Source organism: Hemitrygon akajei, chromosome 8, assembly GCF_048418815.1.
Source record: "Hemitrygon akajei chromosome 8, sHemAka1.3, whole genome shotgun sequence".
NCBI lineage: Eukaryota > Metazoa > Chordata > Chondrichthyes > Myliobatiformes > Dasyatidae > Hemitrygon > Hemitrygon akajei.
The window spans coordinates 54,359,507-54,379,769 of record NC_133131.1 but is presented as its reverse complement, the minus strand read 5'-3'; the positions used below and the strand labels follow the sequence as shown (position 1 = coordinate 54,379,769).

The 20,263-nt window shown below is 42.3% G+C and overlaps 1 protein-coding gene across 5 annotated transcripts in view; it reads left to right on the top strand.

Moving 5' to 3' along the window:
* Positions 1–20,263, top strand: part of LOC140731911 (protein CASP-like) — a 725,429-nt gene that overhangs the window by 189,214 nt on the left and 515,952 nt on the right. For all 5 annotated transcript variants that reach the window (XM_073053890.1, XM_073053887.1, XM_073053886.1 and 2 more), the window contains exons 5-6: positions 8,985–9,122; positions 16,567–16,690. In XM_073053890.1, coding sequence (XP_072909991.1) covers positions 8,985–9,122; positions 16,567–16,690 — 262 coding nt within the window. The remainder of the gene's footprint in view (positions 1–8,984; positions 9,123–16,566; positions 16,691–20,263) is intronic.

Genomic DNA, 20,263 nt, shown 5'->3' with positions numbered 1-20,263 from the left:
AGGATGGAGGAAACGCCATATATCAGAGATACCAAAATTAGAGAGAAACGACTGAATAGCTAAGGCAGATTTGGTAGGTGATCTGGTAACAGAGGACGATCGGTCCAGTTTAGGATCCAACCAACAGTTAAAGTCACCACCCAATATAAGAGGGTATGAGTTTAAGTCTGGTAGTGAGGAAAAAAACCGTTCAAAAAAGTTAACATCATCAAAGTTGGGGGCATACAGGTTTGCTAGTGCAACTTTAGTGTTATATAGTTTACCAGAAACAATAATAAAACGGCCATTTGTGTCCGATATTTTATTATGGAGTTCAAAAGGAATATTTGAGTTAATAAGAATAGATAGATAGATAGATAGATACTTTATTCATCCCCATGGGGAAATTCAACTTTTTTCCAATGTCCCATACACTTGTTGTAGCAAAACTAATTACATACAATACTTAACTCAGTTAAAAATATGATATGCATCTAAATCACTATCTCAAAAAGCATTAATAATAGCTTTTAAAAAGTTCTTAAGTCCTGGCGGTAGAATTGTAAAGCCTAATGGCATTGGGGAGTATTGACCTCTTCATCCTGTCTGAGGAGCATTGCATCGATAGTAACCTGTCGCTGAAACTGCTTCTCTGTCTCTGGATGGTGCTATGTAGAGGATGTTCAGAGTTTTCCATAATTGACCGTGGCCTACTCAGCGCCCTTCGCTCAGCTACCGATGTTAAACTCTCCAGTACTTTGCCCACGACAGAGCCCGCCTCTGTCCCCTAGCTTTAGCGGCAAAGGATGAATGAAAATGCTGACCCGCCCACTTGGACAGAAGCCGGGAGTTATCGAAACAACGAATATGAGTTTCTTGGAGGAAAGCAATGTCAGCTTTGAGTTGTTTAATATGTGAGAATACCTTCCTCCTTTTAACAGGGTGGTTCAGTCCGTTTACATTCCAGCTCACAAATTTAAGTGCACTAGCCATTATCAATTACTAATGCATAAAAGGCAGCAGGCATATAAAAAATCAAGCGGTACAATAGCAGTCTGGGAGCAGAGATGTAAACATAGATTCGTAAGGTCAAAATATAAACATGTCCTAAACAATAAAGAAATGTTGGAACTGGAAAACGCACCCCACCCACACAACCCAAAACTAGATGGCTACCAAAACAAGTAGCTAGCTCTACCAGAGAAATTAACCCACATACAACTTCCAGATCTGTGTCATTGACAGCAGTTCCGTATAAATGCTATAACAAACAGTAACTAGTTTATGCACTAGAAAACATAACTGCAGATTAGAACACCTTCTGCCGAGATATACAACTTAATACAGAGCGAATCGGAAGAAAACCAAAACTAACCTACCCGCGAAATATTATAGAAGAATAAAGTAAGAGAAAGGGAAAAAAAAAGGTAAGAAGGAAAAAGAAAAAAAAAGAGGAAGGGGAAAATTATAAATTCAAGACGAGTATGTATCAACCGTTTACCGAGAGGGGAGAAAAAAACATTCAGAGAATGGGGAAAAAAAGGGGATGAAGAAAAGAAAAAGATAAAATAAATAAGTATTTAAAACAGAGGAAAAATAAATCAGCAGTTGAACTGTGAACCGACAAACAGGGAGGCCTTCACTAAAGACTTCAAACCTCCAAAACAAGTTAGATTTAGTTGTAGAACTCTGTAGGTAAAGTTATACAGAGGTAAAAATAGATTACACACACACCAAATCCCGGGAGAGATTGTCAACAGCCTTTAGAGTTTCAGTGAATAATGTCTGAGTGATTCAAGTGAATTCCGAGTCCAGAGAAAGTAATTTTACTACGAGGAGTACTTATCCACCATTTTAGGAGGTCCGATCAGATTCCGAAGATGACTGAATAGCCGGAAGACTTGCCACAAACGCTTCAGCTTCCCTCGCTGATTTGAACCACTTGAATTCCCCGGTATTAAACTTGATTCTTAGGTCAGCAAGATTACGAAAGGAAGGTTTGAAACCACGATCAAAAAGCACTTTCATTACGCCTTTATACTCAGCGCGCATCTTAAAGGTCTGGGGTGCAAAATCTTCCACAAAGCGAATGGTTGTATCCTGGAAAGAAAAAGAGCCTCTGCGACGTGCCTCCACAATCAGACTGTGTTTTACCTGGTATTGATGGAAACACAAGATTACTGGTCGTAGACGGGATCCCAGAATTCCGGCGGGGACGTTAACTCTGTGTGCCCGTTCCAGCTCGGGCGGGTTTGGAAGCAGATCCTTCCCGAATATCTCACAGAGAAACTCGGTGAAAAACTTCACGGTTGACCCCTTCTCAGTTGCCTCTGGTAATCCCAGAATTCTGATGTTACAGCGTCTGCTGCGATTTTCGAGATCCACCATTTTGGAAAGAAGTTTATTAGATTTTTCCTCTAAGCTGGAACAGAGAGTCTCCAAGTATCGAACCCGACTTTCTAAAGCTTCAGAAGTCGAATCGATGCGAGATAAGTGTTCAGCATGTTTGTCTACTTTATCGTTGATCCGATCCAGTTTCTCTTCTAACTGTTTGAAAGCGGTTTTAATTTGCTTTAAGATTTCGTCTCGGAGATTTTCAAGCGCCTCCATCGTCACGTCTGACGAGGTCGTAGTTTCTTTTCTCCCGGATTTAGAACTCTTGCTAGACATTGTAGGTTAGATATATTCACAGGCAAGTAAGAGATACCGAAATAATTCCTAACTAAGCTTTATAAAATGGAGACATTTAGTGCAAAGGTAGCGACAGTAACGGAACAAAAGTTCGGAGCAGCTAAGCGATCGCCATCTTACCGGAAGTCCATAGCAAAAGGATTTGAGTACAGGAGCAGGGAGGTTCTACTGCAGTTGTACAAGGCCTTGGTGAGACCACACCTAGAGTATTGTGTGCAGTTTTGGTCCCCTAATCTGAGGAAAGACATTCTTGCCATAGAGGGAGTACAAAGAAGGTTCACCAGATTGATTCCTGGGATGGCAGGACTTTCATATGAAGAAAGACTGGATCGACTAGGCTTATACTCACTGGAATTTAGAAGATTGAGGGGGGATCTTATTGAAACGTATAAAATTCTAAAGGGATTGGACAGGCTAGATGCAGGAAGATTGTTTCCGATGTTGGGGAAGTCCAGAACGAGGGGTCACAGTTTAAGGATAAAGGGGAAGCCTTTTAGGACTGAGATGAGGAAAAACTTCTTCACACAGAGAGTGGTGAATCTGTGGAATTCTCTGCCACAGGAAACAGTTGAGGCCGGTTCATTGGCTATATTTAAGAGGAAGTTAGATATGGCCCTTGTGGCTAAAGGGATCGGGGTATGGAGAGAAAGCAGGTACAGGGTTCTGAGTTGGATGATCAGCCCTGATCATACTGAATGGCGGTGCACGCTCGAAGGGCCGAATGGCCTACTCCTGCACCTATTTTCTATGTTTCTATGTTTCTGTAACATAGAAAACCTACTGCAGAATACAGGCCCTTTCACCTCACAATGCTGTGCCAAACATGTACTTATTCTAGAAATTACCTAGCGTTACCCATAGCCCACTATTTTTCTAAGCTCCATGTACCTATCCAAGAGTCTCTTAAAAGGCCCTATTGTATGCGCATCTATCACCGTTGCTGGCAGCCCATTCCATGTACTCACCACTCTGCGTAAAAAACTTACTCCTGACATCTCTGTACCTGCTTCCAAGACCCTTAAAACTGTGCCCTCTTGTGTTAGCAATTTCAGCCCTGGGAAAAAGCATCTGACTATCCTCATGATCAATGCCTCTCATCATCTTATGCACCCCTGTCAGGTAACCTCTCATCCTCCGCTGCTCCAAGGAGAAAAGGCCAAATTCACTCAACCTGTTCTCATAAGGCATGTTTCCCAATCCAGGCAACATCCTTGTAAAGATGCCTTGTGCAGGAAGGCACAGAGTCGACTGTACTTCCTAAGAAGGTTGGCGTCATTCAATGTCTGTAGTGAGATGCTGAAGATGTTCTATAGGTCAGTTGTGGAGAGCGCCCTCTTCTTTGTGGTGGCGTGTTGGGGAGGAAGCATTAAGAAGAGGGACGCCTCACGTCTTAATAAGCTGGTAAGGAAGGCGGGCTCTGTCGTGGGCAAAGTACTAGAGAGTTTAACATCGGTAGCTGAGCGAAGGGCGCTGAGTAGGCTACGGTCAATTATGGATAACTCTGAACATCCTCTACATAGCACCATCCAGAGACAGAGAAGCAGTTTCAGCGACAGGTTACTATCGATGCAATGCTCCTCAGACAGGATGAAGAGGTCAATACTCCCCAATGCCATTAGGCTTTACAATTCTACCGCCAGGACTTAAGAACTTTTTAAAAGCTATTATTAATGCTTTTTGAGATAGTGATTTAGATGCATATCATATTTTTTTTACTGAGTTAAGTATTGTATGTAATTAGTTTTGCTACAACAAGTGTATGGGACATTGGAAAAAAGTTGAATTTCCCCATGGGGATGAATAAAGTATCTATCTATCTATCTATCTATCTATCTATCTATCTCTTCTGCACCCTTTCTATGGCTTCCACATCTCTCCTGTAGTGAGCCGACCAGAACTGAGCACAGTACTCCAAGTGGGGTCTGAACAGGGTCCTATATAGCTGCAACATTACTTCTTGGCTCCTAAATTCAATTCCACGATTAATGAAGGCCAATACACCGTATGTGTTCTTAACCACAAAGCAAATGTACCTTTGTGCGTCCTATGGACTCGGACCCCAAGATCCCTGTGATCCTCCACACTGCCAAGAGTCTTACCATTAATACCATATGTAGCCTCCGTACCCCCAGTTGACCCCCGTTCGCCTAGGGTGAACCGCCGTCGCCCTGCCAGTAGTGTAATGCCCCCCCCAGTACATGCTCACAATACAAATATCAGACAATATCCAAAAGCGAGTAAATAATTACAACTTTATAGTGATTTCTTAGTGATGGGTTAGTAGAAATAGATAACCTAAAGACGCCAAAGTAATAATAAGTTGTCAGTTTGTGTACCTATTTTAATATGTTGGAGCTCACGCCTCCGGTTCCTTCCACAACGACCTTCTGAGCCTTCGGCCACCATCCAACATTCCACCTGGAACCGCTGTCCGCTCCTCACACGTACGTCCTCCTCGCTCTCCTCCCAAAAAAGAACGCAAACTCCCACTCAGCTTACACAGACAAGATAGCATAGCAATTCTCCATTGGTTATTTTTCCCCTTATCAGTAGCCATAACCCAAACATACCAGACACAGAATCCTATTATAGCATTACAGAGAAGCCATTTCATTATAACAATACAGAGAAGCCATTTTGTTAGCTCTAACAGTTAACACAATGGTTACTGGTATTGAGAACCCTACGTATATTCTGCCATCATATTTGACCTACCAAAATGAACCTCTTCACACTTATCTGGGTTGAACTCCATCTGCCACCTCTCAGCCCAGTTTTACATCTTATCAATGTCCCGCTGTAACCTCTGACAGTCCTCCACACTATCCACAACACCCCAAACCTTTGTGTCATCAGCAAACTTACTAACCCATCCCTCCACTTCCTCATCCAGGTCATTTATAAAAATCATGAAGGGTAACGGTCCCAGAACAGATCCCTGAGGCACCCCACTGGTCACTGACCTCCTTACAGAATATGACCCATCTAAACAACTCTATGCCTTCTGTGGGCAAGCCAGTTCTAAATCCACAAAGCAATGTTCCCTTGGATCCCATGCCTCCATACTTTCACAATAAGCCTTGCATGGGGTACCTTATCAAATGCCTTGCTAAAATCCATGTACACTACATCTACTGCTGTTCCTTCATCAATGTGTTTAGTCACATCCTCAAAAAATTAAATCAGGCTCTTAAAGCACGACCTGCTCTTGACAAAGCCATGCTAACTATTCCTAATCATATTATATCTCTCTAAATGTTCATAAAACCTGCCTGTTAGAATCTTCTCCATCAACTTACCAACCACTGAAGTAAGACTCACTAGTCTATAATTTTCTGGGTTATCTCTACTCCCTTTGTTGAATAAAGGAACAACATCCGTAACCCTCCAATCCTCCGGAACCTCTCCTGTCCCAATTGATGATTCAAAGATCATTGCCAGAGGCTCAGCAATCTCCTCCCTTCCCTCCCACAGTAGCCTGGGGCACATCTCATCCAGTTCCGGTGACTTATTCAACTTGATGTTCTACAAAATGTCTTAGATGTAAGTGAGAAGGGATTGGACCTGGGGAAAAAGAAAAATTTTGGTGTGGCAAGAGTAGGCTATAACAATGCTTCTGTTTGGAGGGTGCAGCTTGTGGATCTTGGTAGAACCAAGCTGTGTAAAGTTGAAGGTGATGGAGACAACTTATCAAGCGATATGCTGCATTTTATCCATCATTCTCTGTCACCAAAGACTTACTTGCTTTCCCTTCCCTGCTGAGTGTTTTCCAGCTTTCTTTGTGTTCTTTGTAGTTTGTGCAGGAGAGCAAATGGAGAAGAAGCATTATATTGCAGCCGTACTATTTTGGAAATACTTGGCTTGTCGCTCAGCTAGTTTCCCCTCTAAATTCTATTTAAATCCTTTAATTTTCCTCTAAATTTTAACATTCGCCCATTGTATTGGGCTGACAAGATAATACTAATATTTTCAGGCCACCAACAGTCCTTCCAGGTGAGGCAGTAATGTACTTGTGAATCTGCTGGGGTTGTCTACTGTATCCGGTGCTCCTGATGCGGCCTGCTCTACTTTGGTGAAACCCAACATAATTTGGGGGACTGCTTTGTCGAACACCTCCACTCCATCCACTAAGAGTGGAATTTCTTGGTGGCCAACCATTTTAATTCCTATCCTCATTTCCATTCTGACATATTGGTCCATGGTCTGCTCTTTTGCCATGATGAGGCCACTCTCAGGATGGAGGAGCACCTCAAATTCTGTCTGGGTAGCCTCCAACCTGATGGCATAAACATTGATTTCTCCTTCTGATAAAATTTTCACTCCCCCTTCCTTCTTTCCCAAATTTGGTTCTCACCTCTTCTCCTCACCTGCTTATCACCTGGTGCCCCTTCTTAGTCCCTTTTTCTGATGATCCACTCTCCTCTCCTATTAGATTCCTCCTTCTTTACCCTTTACCTTTCCCACCCACCTGGCTTCACCTATCATCTTCCAGCTGGTTCTACTTCCCTTCCTCCACTCCCCCCCACCACCTTTTTTTTGGCTTCTTCCCCTTTTCAGTCCTGAAGAAGGGTCTCAGCTTGAAAAATCAATTGTTTATTAACTTCCATAGAAATGACCTGCTAAGTTCCTCCAGCACTTTGTGTGCGTTGCTAAAATATTCTGGTTCTTACAACTCCAGTTGAGGTATGGAGTTGTAACATGTGACATTCAGTATAAGCCATATTATTGATCATTTTTAAATGTGTTTTTAATGTATAATTTTCATCAACTTTGCCTCTAACTTCCACCCTGCCTTTAAATTCACTTGGTCCATTTCTGTCAGCTCTCTCCCCTTTCTCAATCTCTCTGTCTCATCCCTGGAGACAACCTGTCCCTCCCCAGTGATCTCCCTCCTGGCACACAGTGAGGGAAATGCTACATCTGCCCATTCACTTCCTCCTTCACCTCCATTCAGGGCCCCAAACAGTCCTTCCAGGTGAGACAACACTTCACCTGTGAATCTGTTGTGGTTGCCTATTGTGTCTGGTGCTCCCGATGCAGCTTCCTGTGCACTGATGAGACTGACATAAATAGGTGGACTGCTTTGTTAAGCACCTCAGCTCCATCTGCCAAAAGAGGACTTTCCCGGTGTCCAAATATTTTAATTCCTATCCCCATTCCCATTCTGATATGTCAGTCAATGGCCTCCTCTTCTGCCATGATGAGACCACTCTCAGGGTGTAAGAGCAACGTTTCTTATTCTGTCTAGGTAACCTCCAGTCTGTTGGCATGAATATTGATTTTTCCTTTCCAGTAATTTTCTGTCCCTTTTTCCTTTTCCCCTCTCCCTTTCCTGTTTTTTCATTCCTCATTTGTCCTCGTATCTTTTCTCCTCAGCTGCCTATCATGTACCCCTGTTGCCCCTCCTTTCCTTGGTCCACTTTCCTCTCCTATCAGATTCCTTCTCCAGCATTTAACCTTGCTTGCCCACCTGGCTTCATCTATCACCTTTTAATTTGTCCTCCTTCCCTCTCCCCCCACCTTTTTATTAGGCATCTTCTTTCTAATCTTGATGAAGGGTCTTGGCCTGAAATGTCGATTGTTTTTTCATTTTTATAGATGCTGCCTGACTTGCTGAGTTCTTCCAGCATTTTGTGTGTGTTGCTCTTGATTTTCAGCATCTGCAGAATGCCGTGTTTAAAATGTGTTGACTTTCATGACTTTACACACTCACCGCTAAGTCAGCTGTTTGTAAGTTCAAGTCTCGTATTGGAAATCTGAGATCAAAAATGTAGACTGAAACTTTGTCTTGGATTGAGGGATTTAGTGACTTGCAGCAGTGTGGACTTCACTGCGAAGAGGTATTTGTCTCCACAAACTTAGTGCCACCGATATTGCAAAGAAGGGGTACCTCTTCAGGGATAAATTGATGATGCTAAGTCCAATTGACTTTTGTTCCCTTGTGTTTATTTTGTCACCCCAGCTATACTGAGTGGCATCATTAGTATCTTAGCTAGTGTCAGAATCAGAGCATGGAAACTGGCCTTTTGGCCCGACTGATCCATGCCAACAAATTCCCCATCTAAGCTAGTCCCAATTACCTGCTTTTGGTCATACTCCTTGAAGCTTTTTCTATTCATGTACCTGTTCAAGAACCATTAAATATTGGTACTGTACCTGTCTCAACCACTTCTTTTGACTGCTCATTCTAATATACTGACCACTCTGTGGATGGAAAAAGTTGCACCTGTTACTTTAGAACACCTAAAAGGTTGGACTGTACTTGCTTGGAGAAGATTTAACTGTGCTGTGTACCTTGGTATATTTTGTTGCAGATCCTGTTCCAGCATTGGATCTAGGACAGCAACTCCAACTCAAAGTTCAACGTATGCATGACATTGAAACAGAGAATCAGAAGCTCCGCGAAACACTTGAGGAATACAATAAAGAATTTGCAGAAGTCAAGAACCAGGGTAAGGACTGGAAAATTTTACCTGTTATTAGAACTGTCAATAATGAATTCCTTTGATTTATTTATGATGGGGTTGCAATTTGAGTACCAGATTAAGCAGAAGAGGTGGAAGCTCTCTTGATTTCAGAATGATGATAAGGTAATTTCACTGAAGCATTATTATGACTTTTGCATGGCAGAGTTGGCATTTTGGATTGACGTGTTCTGGTAAGATTGCGCCATTAAGTAGTGACTCTTTGCATGCAGACTCATTAAATGTTCCCAGTTTGGACTACTGCAGTTGAAATCCTCAGTAACAGACATGGGTGCTTCAGTGGGTAGCATCGTTTTAAGATGTGTAAAACATCAGTTAGTATTCAAAATCAACAAACTTTGAATGGTAGACTTGGATTGCAAGTGCATTTTCCCTTTGAGGTAATGGAACTGGGGATGCTGTATTGGTCTACATGTACAGTTGAAATGCAGAGGCCTTAGACTTCTACTCCTGACTATCCTGCTGGCAAATGTACAGTTTCTGGAAAATAAAATTGAAGATCTCAGAGAAAATTGCTGTATCAGAGGGACATGCTGTATATTCTGCTTTACAGAAACATGTCTCACACCAGCAACTTGGGATGCACTTTTGCAGCTCGATAGCTTCACTATTCTCTGCAAAAAGAGGATAGCTCAGTCTTTTAAAGGTGGAGTATGCTTTATGATTAACTCATTGTATTGCACAAACATGGCAGTTCTGTCTGTCTTGCTCACCTGATCTGGATCATCTAGTGGTTAGATGTCTATTTTATCTGCTGAGGGAGTTTTCCTCCTTCATCCGCATAGCTGTATACAGTCCACCTCAGGCCACTGTCAAGCAGGCATTGGAGGAGCTGAGCAATGTGATCAGCAGTCATGAAATAAAACACCCTATCATTGCAGGGGATTTCAACCAAGCCAGCTTGAAGAAGTCTTATACAACAACTGCCAACATACCACCTGTGGGACCAGAGGAGTCAACATACTTGACTACTCTTATGCCACCGTTAAGAACATTTACAGTGCCATCCCACATCCACACTTTGAAAAGTCCGATCACTTGTCTGTACTTCTATTCCTAGCATGTAGGTGGAGACTAAAGACTGCAGCATCAGTGGTGAGGACCAAGAAGGATGGATGAGGAGCACTTACATGACTGCTTTGAGACATGGAACTGGACAATATTAAAGGCTTCATCTTTGAAACTGATGAATATGCCACAGTTGACACCAACCTCAGCAAGACCTGTGTGGATGAGAGTGTGACTTTGAGAGCATACCAGGCTTACCTAAACCAAAACCTATGGATGAACCAGGAAATTGATGTCTGCTCTGGGCTAGATGTATGGCATTCAAGACCATTGATCCAGCTCTATACAAGAAGTCTAGTTACAACCTACAGAAGGTTAATTTAAGGGCAAAAAAACCATTTCTGATTGATGCTAGAATCAGATGCACGTCAGCTGTTTCAGGGTTTGCAAGCCTACTCGGCGAAACCTAACTGTGATGCTTCACTTCCAGAAAAACTCAACACCTTTTATGCACACTTTGAAAAGGGTGATTAAAACTACACCTGTGCAAGTCACTGTAGCATCTGGTGACCCTGTGATCTCTGCCTTGGAAGCCAACGTCAGAACATCTCTCAGAAAGGTGAACTCTTACAAGGCGTCATGTTCTGGAAATCTGTGCTGATCAACTAATGGGAGTGTTCACAACCATCTTCAATTTCACACTGCTGCAGTCGGAGGTTACCACCTGCTTCAGAAGGACAACAATCAATTCCTGTGCCCAAGAAGAGCAGGGTGAGCTGCCTCAATGACTGTCGCCCATTTGCACTATCAATTACTGTGATGAAGTGCTTTGAGAAGTTGTTCGTGGCTACAATCAACTCTTGCATAAGCAAGGACCTGGACCTGCTGTAATTTGTCTATTGCCATGATGGGTCTCCAGTAGATGCAATCTCACTTGGCCTTGAATCACCTAGACAACAGTACCACCTACATCAGGCTGCTATCTATTACTTACAGCTCAGCATTCAACACATTCATACCTCCGGTTCTGACCAACAACCTACAAAACATGGACCTCTGAATTTCCTGCTGCAACTGGATCCTGGACTTTATCATTGGGAGATAACAGTCTGTGTGAACCAGAAATAAAATCTCCTCACTGATAATCAAACTGGCGCAGCTCAAGGATGCATGCTTAGCCCACTGCTCCACTCTTTCTCCACCTACGATTGTGTGGCTAGGCACAGCTCATATGTTATCTATAAATTTGCCAATGTCACAACTATTGTTGGGAGAAATTCAGATGGTGAGGAAGCATACAGGAGTGAGATAGATCAGCTATCACAGCAACCTTACATTCAATGTCAGTAAGACCAAAGAATTGATTGTGGTCTTCAGAAAGGGGAAATTGAGGGAATACACACTAGTCCTCATTGAGGGATCAAAATTGGAAAGAGTGAGCAGTTTCAGATTTCTGAGTGTCAACATCTCTGAACATTTATCCTGGGCCCAACATATTGATGCAATTACAAAGTAGCCACGTTAGCAGCTGTATTTCACTAGGAATTTGAGGAATATTCATATATCATCAAAGACTAGAAAATTTTTACAGATGTACCATGGAGAGCATTCTAACAGGTTGCATCACCATCTAATATGGAGAATACATTGCACAGGATTGGTAATAGCTGCAGAGAATTGTAAACTCAGCCAGCTCCATCATGGACAGTAGCCTCTCCAGCATCCAGGATACCTGCAAAAGATGATGCCTCAAAAAGGCAGCATCCATCATTATGGATCCCCCATCACTCTGGACACGCCCTCTTCTCATTGCTGCCATCAAAGAAGAGGTACAGGAGCCTTAAGTCACACAAAATGTTTAAGGAACATTCTTTTAAGCAGAACTGGTCTGACCCTTGCCCTTGCTCCCGACACCCTGTCTTTCCAAACCTTTTGGCCAGGTGTTTTTCAAATATTGGATCATTTCATGCACTAGGACCCGGGCCATGTAGCATCAATACGCTCTGGGCCTGGCTCCACACAATGTTTTGGTCCGTACTTGACCTTTCCAAATTGCCTCAGACCTTTGATCAATCAAACCTTGCTTTCGGTTTAGGTGGACAGGCCCCAAAACCGCTTCTCCTCTGCTCCAACTCTGCTCACCCCAACTCATCTTGAATATGCCTCGATCTTGCTTTAACTTCGTCTTGAACATGCCTTGACTTTGCATTGCACCAACATGCTTCGACCTTAGACTCAGCTTCGCCTTTGTTTGCCTTTTCATTGTTTGTGTTGATTGTTTACCATAATTTTTAAAATTATTAGTTTAATTTTTTTGTTATTAATAAAGTATTTAGCTGTATTTCTTGTGAACTGCTGGAAAGTTGACACTCACCCTCAGCAGCACCATCTGCAACCAGAAGCCTCTATATTATTGTGATTTAATGTATTTCAATGTACTCCTGCCACAAATCAGAACAACATATGCCTGTGATATTAAACCTGATTCCAATTCTGCTTCTGAAATTTCTTCATGCAGAGAGTACTGAATCTTTAGGATGAACTACCCAGGATGTTCCACCACTGATGAATCTCTAGTCAGATTTTCATGTCATCTGCAAACCAATTAATCAGCTGTCTACATTTCCATCCAAGTTATTTAATGTCATATTTACCTTAGACTTGCAGGAGGGGTCCCAGTGCTAATGCCCGAACCCTACTGGCCACAGGCATTCAGTCAAAATAACACCCCTGCACCACTACCTTCTATGCTTGGAGTTGGAAGAGATGGGGAAGATCTTAAATGGATTTTGATTTGCATTTGTATTCACTACAGATTGGCAAGTCTATAGAACTGAATAAAAACAACACCGTACAAGGATTAGAGAGGAGGGGTGCTTGTTGTGCTGAGGGAAGTTAGGGTAAATAAATCCCCAGGGTCTGACAAGGTTCCCCCAATGCTCCCTATGTGGGACGCCGGTGCAGAAATTGCAGGCCCTAGCAGAGTATTTAAGACATCCTTAGCAATGCGTGAGGTGACAGAAGATGGCTGATGTTGTTCAGTTGTTCAAGAAAAGCTCTAAGAATAAGTAGGGGAATTATAGGCTGGTGAGTCTGACAACAGTAGAATCAGAATCAGAAACAGGTATAATATCACTGGCGTTATGTTGTAAAATCTGTTGTGTTGCAGTAGCAGTACAGAGCAATACATAATTATTACAATACTATATATTACATACTGCATATGTAAAGTAAGTAGTGAAAAAAGAGAGGGAAAACTAGGTGGCATTTATGGGTTCATTGACCATTCAGAAATCAGACGGTGGAGAGGAAGAAGCTGTTCCTGAAAAGATGAATGCATGAATGTGTGTCTTCAGGTTCCTGTACCACCTCCTTGAGAGTATCAATAAGAAGAGGACATGTCCTGGGTTATGGAGGTACTTAATGATGGATGCTGCCATGCTGCCATGTTGCCATGTTGCCATCTGAAATTGTCCTGGATGCTGCGGAGACTAGTGTCCATGATGGAGCTGGCTGAGTTGAAACTTGCTGCATCTTTTTTCAATCCTGTTACATGGCCCCTCCATGGCAGACAGTGATGCAACCAGTTAGAATGCTCTCTAAGATACACCTGTAGAGATTTGTGGGTCTTTGATATATACCAGTGTCCTTAAACTCCTAATGAAATACAGCTGCTGTCGTGCCTTCTTTATAATTGCATCAACATGTTGGGCCCAGGATAGATTTTCAGAGATGTTGACACCCAGGAACTTGAAACTGCTCACCCTTCCACTGCTGATCCCTCGAAGAGGACTGGTGTGTGTTCCCCCCCTGATTCCCCCTTTCTGAAATCTACAATTAATTCTTTGGTCTTACTGACCTTCAATGCAAAGTTATTGCAACAACAGTCAAATAGCTACTCTATCTGGCTGTTGTATACCTCCTCATCTGTTGAAATTCTGCCAATAGTTGTGTCCTCAGCGAATTTATAGATGTCATTTGAGATGTGCTAAGGCATACAGTTGTGGGTGTAGAACAAATCAGCATGCGTTCTTGAGGTTTTGCAGTGTTGATTGTCAGTGAAGAGATGTTGTTTCTGATCTACACTGACTGTGGTCTCCTGGTGAGGAAGTCAAGGATTCAGTTGCAGAATGAGTGGAGGTTGGTTTTGGTGAAAATAAAACTATTTCACTACTGCAGCAAGTTAGGAACTATGAAGAATTAGAGGATGTTTATTAACAATCATCTTATATGTTACAATGAAAATGAAGATTTGGAGAATGCAATTGTTGATTGCTTTGCATGAAGGCAGCTTATTATACATTGGCATGTGGAAGTTGGGCACCCCTGGTCAAAATTTATGTTACTGTGAATAGCTAAGCGAGTAAAAGATGAACTGATTTCCAAAAGTCATGAAGTTGTAGATGACCCATTTCTTTAATATTTTAAGCAAGATTTCTTTTTTATTTCCATCTTTTACAGTTTCAAAATTACAAAAAAATGAAAGGGCCTGAAGCAAAAGTTTGGGCACCCTGCATGGTCAGTACTTAGTAACACTCCCTTTGGCAAGAATCACAGCTTGTAAACGCTTTCTGTAGCCAGCTAAGAGTCTTTCAATTCTTATTTGGGGGAATTTACACCCATTCTTCCTTGCAAAAAGTTTCTAGTTCTGTGAGATTCTTGGGCCGTCTTGAAGTCTTTTGAAGTCTATCCACAGATTTTCGATGACTTTTATGTTGGGTGACTTTGAGGGCCATGGCAAAACCTCTAGCTTGCGCCTCTTGAGGTAGTCCATTGTGGATTTTGAGGTGTGTTTAGGATCATTATCCTGTTGTAGAGCCATCCTCTTTTCATCTTCAGCTTCCTCTTTTCGTCTTCAGCTTTTTTTTTATAGACGATGTGATGTTTGTTTCCAGAATTTGCTGGTATTTAATTGAATTCATTTTTCCCTCTACCAGTGAAATGTTCCCCATGCCACTGGCTGCAACACAAGCCCAAAGCATGATCAATCCACCCCCATGCTTAACTGTTGGAGAGGTGTTCTTTTCATGAAATGCTGCACCCTTTTTTCTCTAAACATACCTTTGCTCATTGCGGCCAAAAAGTTCCATTTTAACTTCATCTGTCCACAGGATTTGTTTCCAAAATGCATCAGGTTTGTTTATATGTTCCTTTGCAAACTTGATGCTGAATTTTGTGGTGAGGACGCAGGAAAGGTTTTCTTCTGATGACTCTTCCATGAAGGTCATATTTGTGCAGGTGTCGCTGCACAGTAGAACAGTGCACCACCACTCCAGAGTCTGCTAAATCTTCCTGAAGGTCTTTTGCAGTCAAATGGGGCTTTTGATTTGCCTTTCTAGCGATCCTATGAGCAGATCTCTCGGGAAGTTTTCTTGGACTTCCAGACCTCAACTTGACCTCCACCATTCCTGATAACTACCATTTCTTAATTACATTACGAACTGAGGAAACGGCTAACTGAAAACGCTTTTGCTATCTTCTTTTCGCCTCCTGCTTTGTGGGCATTATTTATTTTAATTTTCAGAGTGCTTGGCAGCTGCTTAGAGAAGCTCACGGCTGCTGATTGTTGGGACAAGGTTTGAGTAGTCAGGGTATTTATAAAGTTTTGAAATTTGCATCACCTGTCCTTTCCTAACGATGATTGTAAAAAAGACATAGCCCTAACAAGCTAATTAATGTCTAAGACCTTGGTAAAAGTTATCTGAGAGCTCAGCTCTCTTGGGGTGCCTAAACTTTTGCATGGTGCTCCTTTTCCTTTTTTACTCTCTAAAATTGTACAAAACAAAAATATTACACTAATCTTGCTTAAAATGTTTAAAAGAATATTTCATCTTCAACTTTATGACTTTGGGAGATCAGTTTATTTTCTACTCACTTAAATATTCATAGTAACAGAAATTTTGACCAGGGGTGCCCAAACTTTCGCATGCCACTGTAAGTGTCTCTACAAATTTACTGCTGGCATCTAGATGTTGTCTACCATTTTAACCTCAAGTATGATACCCCTAAATTTAAGTAGATCTCACTCATCAGATCTCAGAGGTGAATAAAGTTAGTTGTCTTTGTGTGGTGGAAGTGAAGATGAATAGAGATAGATTCATTTGTTTTCTGATCCCAAATTTCCAAGTGGCTTCCATGGTGCATCAATGCTAATTTGAGTGATTATATTTTAGATTTGATTGTTTTTGAGTCATCTGAGTGAACCTAGTCTATCATGTAAACCTATTGACCTCTCAGCCGAAATATTTGAAGTTCAATTTAGCCTTTGAGGAACAATTGGTCTTCAAAGGATACTTGATTATGTCTAGATTGAAATGTTGCTGTTTGAATCACTGCAAGCATTCAGAGTGCAGGTAACCTCCTCTTGTATAACAGAACAATAACTTTTGCCTTGTTCCTGCAGAGGTTACAATAAAGGCACTTAAAGAAAAAATCAAAGAATATGAGCAGACTTTGAGTAGCAGAGCAGAAATCCTTGCACTTGAAAAAGAACAGAAATTACAAAATGACTTCAGTGAAAAAGAAAGGTAAGTTAATACATTATTTTATGTTTCACATTTTATATCATGTTCTTTGAAAGCATAACAATTCTTACTGCAGAGGTCATGGGATTCTTGTATTCTCTTGGTTGTCTGTAGAATGGTTTCTTTCTACAGTGAATATGTCTACAGGTGTAGTGTTCTACTTACTAAGGCTTAGTTAAAAACCAAGTGACAGCTACATTCCTGATGCATGAAAATCTAAGTTAATACTTAATCCTGGGTGGCACAATTGTTAATAAGTGAGTCCTCCTGTCAACTTACTACTCACACTCTGGTTTGAATTCCTTCATCATTTTGTTTATCAAAGAGATGTTGATACTTTTGTTCCTGGGATAAAGTATGTCGGAGTTGAGCTCCTTCTGCTCTTGTGATACCCTTCCATATAAAAGAATACAATTGTATTAGAGTAAGTCCAATAAAAGACCTACCAGAAAACTTACCGGGGTGAGAGTTCTGTTAAGAGAGGCTGAACAAGTTGTGTTCGATTCCTTGGTGTTTAGAAGGGATGATCTTATTGAGATCTTGAGGAGGGTTGACAGGGTAGCTGTTGAGATATTTTCATCTGGTGGCTCAGAAGGGTAAGGAAAGGAAGAGGAAGGCATTAGTGATAGGGGACTCTGTAGGGGTTCAGACAGGCCATTCTATGGACACAGAAAGAAACTCAAATGGTAGTTTGCCTCCCAGGTGCCAGGGTCAGAGATGTTTCAGATCGCATCCAAGTTATCCTGCGTGGGGATGGAGAACAGCTAGAGGTCGTGGTACATATTGGTACCAATGACATAGGTAGGAAAAGGAAAGAGGTCCTGAAAAAACACTGCAGGGAGTTAGCAAGGAAGTTGAGAAGCAGGACTGCAAAGGTAGTAATCTCGGGATTACTGCCTGTCCCATGCGACGGTGAGAATATGAATAGGATGAGGTGGAGGATAATTACGTGGCTGAGGGATTGGAGCAGGGGGCAGGGATTCAGATTTCTGGATCATTGGGATCTCTTGTGGGGCAGGTGTGACCTGTACAAAAAGGACGGGTTGCACTTGAATCCCAGGAGGACCAAAATCCTGGCGGGGAGGATTGCTAAGGCTACTGGGGAGAGTTTAAAGTAGAATTGTTTGGGGGGGGGGGGGTGGGAACCGAACTGAAGAGACTGGAAAAGAGGAGGTTGGCTCACAAATAGAGAAAGCTTGTAGACAGTGCGAGAGGGAGGATAGGCAGGTGATAGAGAAGGGATACGCTCAGACCAATGGTTTAAGGTGTGTCTATTTTAATGCGAGGAGTATTATGAACAAAGCGGATGAGCTTAGAGCGTGGATCAGCACTTGGAGCTATGATGTTGTGGCCATTACAGAGACGTGGATGGCTCAGGGACAGGAATGGTTACGTCAAATGCCGGGTTTTAGATGTTTCAGAAAGGACAGGGAGGGAGGCAAAAGAGGTGGGGGCATGGCACTGTTGATTAGAGCCAGTGTCATGGTTGCAGAAAAGCTGGATGCCATGGAAGGATTGCCTACGGAGTCTCTGTGGGTGGAGGTTACGAACAGGAAGGGGGTCAACAACTTTACTGGGTGTATTTTATAGGCCACCCAATACTAACAGGGATATCGAGGAGCAGATAGGGAAACAGTTCCTGGAAAGGTGTAATAATAACAGAGTTGTCGTGATGGGAGATTTTAATTTCTCAAATATTGATTGGCATCTCCCTAGAGCAAGGCGTTTAGATGGGATGGAGTTTGTTAGGTGTGTTCAGGAAGGATTTTTGACACAATATGTAGATAAGCCTACAAGAGGAGAGACTGTACTTGATTTGGTATTGGGAAATGAACCTGGTCAGGTGTCAGATCTCTCAGTAGGAGAGCATTTTGGAGATAATGATCACGAATCTGTCTCATTTACAATACCATTGGATAGAGATAGGAACAGACAAGTTAGAAAAGCGATTAATTTGGAGTAAGTGGAATTATGAGGCTATCAGGCAGGAAATTGATGGCTTAAATTGGAAACAGATCCTCTCGGAAAAGTACGGAAGAAATGTGGCAAATATTCAGGGGATATTTGTATGGAGCTCTGTATTGGTACATTCCAATGAGACAGGGACGTTATGTAGGGTACAGGAACCGTGGTGTACAAAGGCTGTAATAAATCTAGTCAAGAAGAAAGAAAAGCTTACATAAGGTTCAGAGAGCTAGGTAATGTTAGAGATCTAGACGATTATAAGGCTAATAGAAAGCTTAAGAAGAAAATTAGGAGAGTCAGAAGGGGCCATGAGAAGGTCTTGGCGGGCATGATTAAGGAAAACCCCAAGGCATTTTACAAGTATGTGAAGAGCAAGAGGATAAGGTGTGAAAGAATAGGGCCTATCAGGTGTGACAGTGGGAAAGTGTGTATGGAACCGGAGGAAATAGCAGAGGTACTTAATGAATACTTCAGTATTCAGTATGGAACAGGATCTTGGTGATTGTAGTGATAACTTTCAGCAGATTAAAAAGCTTGATGTAAATACTAAGTAAGAGGATGTGCTAGAGCTTTTGGAAAGCATCAAGTTGGATAAGTCGCTGGGACCAGATGAGATGTACCCCAGGCTACTGTGGGAGGCGAGGGAGGAGATTGCTGAGCCTTTGGCGATGATCTTTGCATCATCAATGGGGACGGGAGAGGTTCCGGAGGATTGGAGAGTTGCGAATGTTGTTCCTTTATTCAAGAAAGGGAGTAGAGATAGACCAGTGATTCTTACCTCAGTGGTTGGTAAGTTGATGAAGAAGATCATGAGAGGCAGGATTTATGAACATTTGGAGGGGTATAATTTGATTAGGAGTAGTCAGCATGGCTTTGTAAAGGGCAGGTCGAGCCTTACAAGCGTGATTGAATTTTTTGAGGATGTGACTAAACACCTTGATGAAGGAAGAGCAGTAGATGTAGCGTATATGGATTTCGGCAAGGCATTTGATAAAGTACCCCATGCAAGGCCTTATTGAGAAAGTAAAGAGGCATGTGATCCAAGGGGACATTGCTTTGTGGATCCAGAACTGACTTGCCCAGAGAAGGCAAAGAGTGGTTGTAGACGAGTCATATTCTGCATGGAGGTTGGTCACCAGTGGGGTGCCTCAGGAATCTGTTCTGGAACCCTTACTCTTCGTGATATTTATAAATGACCTGGATGAGGAAGTGTAGGGATGGGTTAGTAAGTTTGCTGATGACACAAAGGTTGGAGGTGCTGTGGATAGTGTGGAGGGCTGTCAGAGGTTACAGCGGGACATTGATAGGATGCAAAACTGGACTGAGATGTGCGTGAAGCGGTTCATTTTGGTAGGTCAAATATGATGGAAGAATATAGTATTAATGGTAAGACTCCTGAAAGTGTGGAGGATCAGAGGGTTCTTGGGGTCTGAGTCAAAGCAGCTGTGCAGGTTGACTCTGTGGTTAAGAAGGCGTACTGTGTATTGGCCTTCATCAATTGTGGAATTGAATTTAGGAGCCAAGAGGTAACGTTGTAGCTATATAGGACCCTGGTCAGACCCCTCTTGGAGTTCTGTGCTCAGTTGTGGTCGCCTCACTACTGGAAGGATG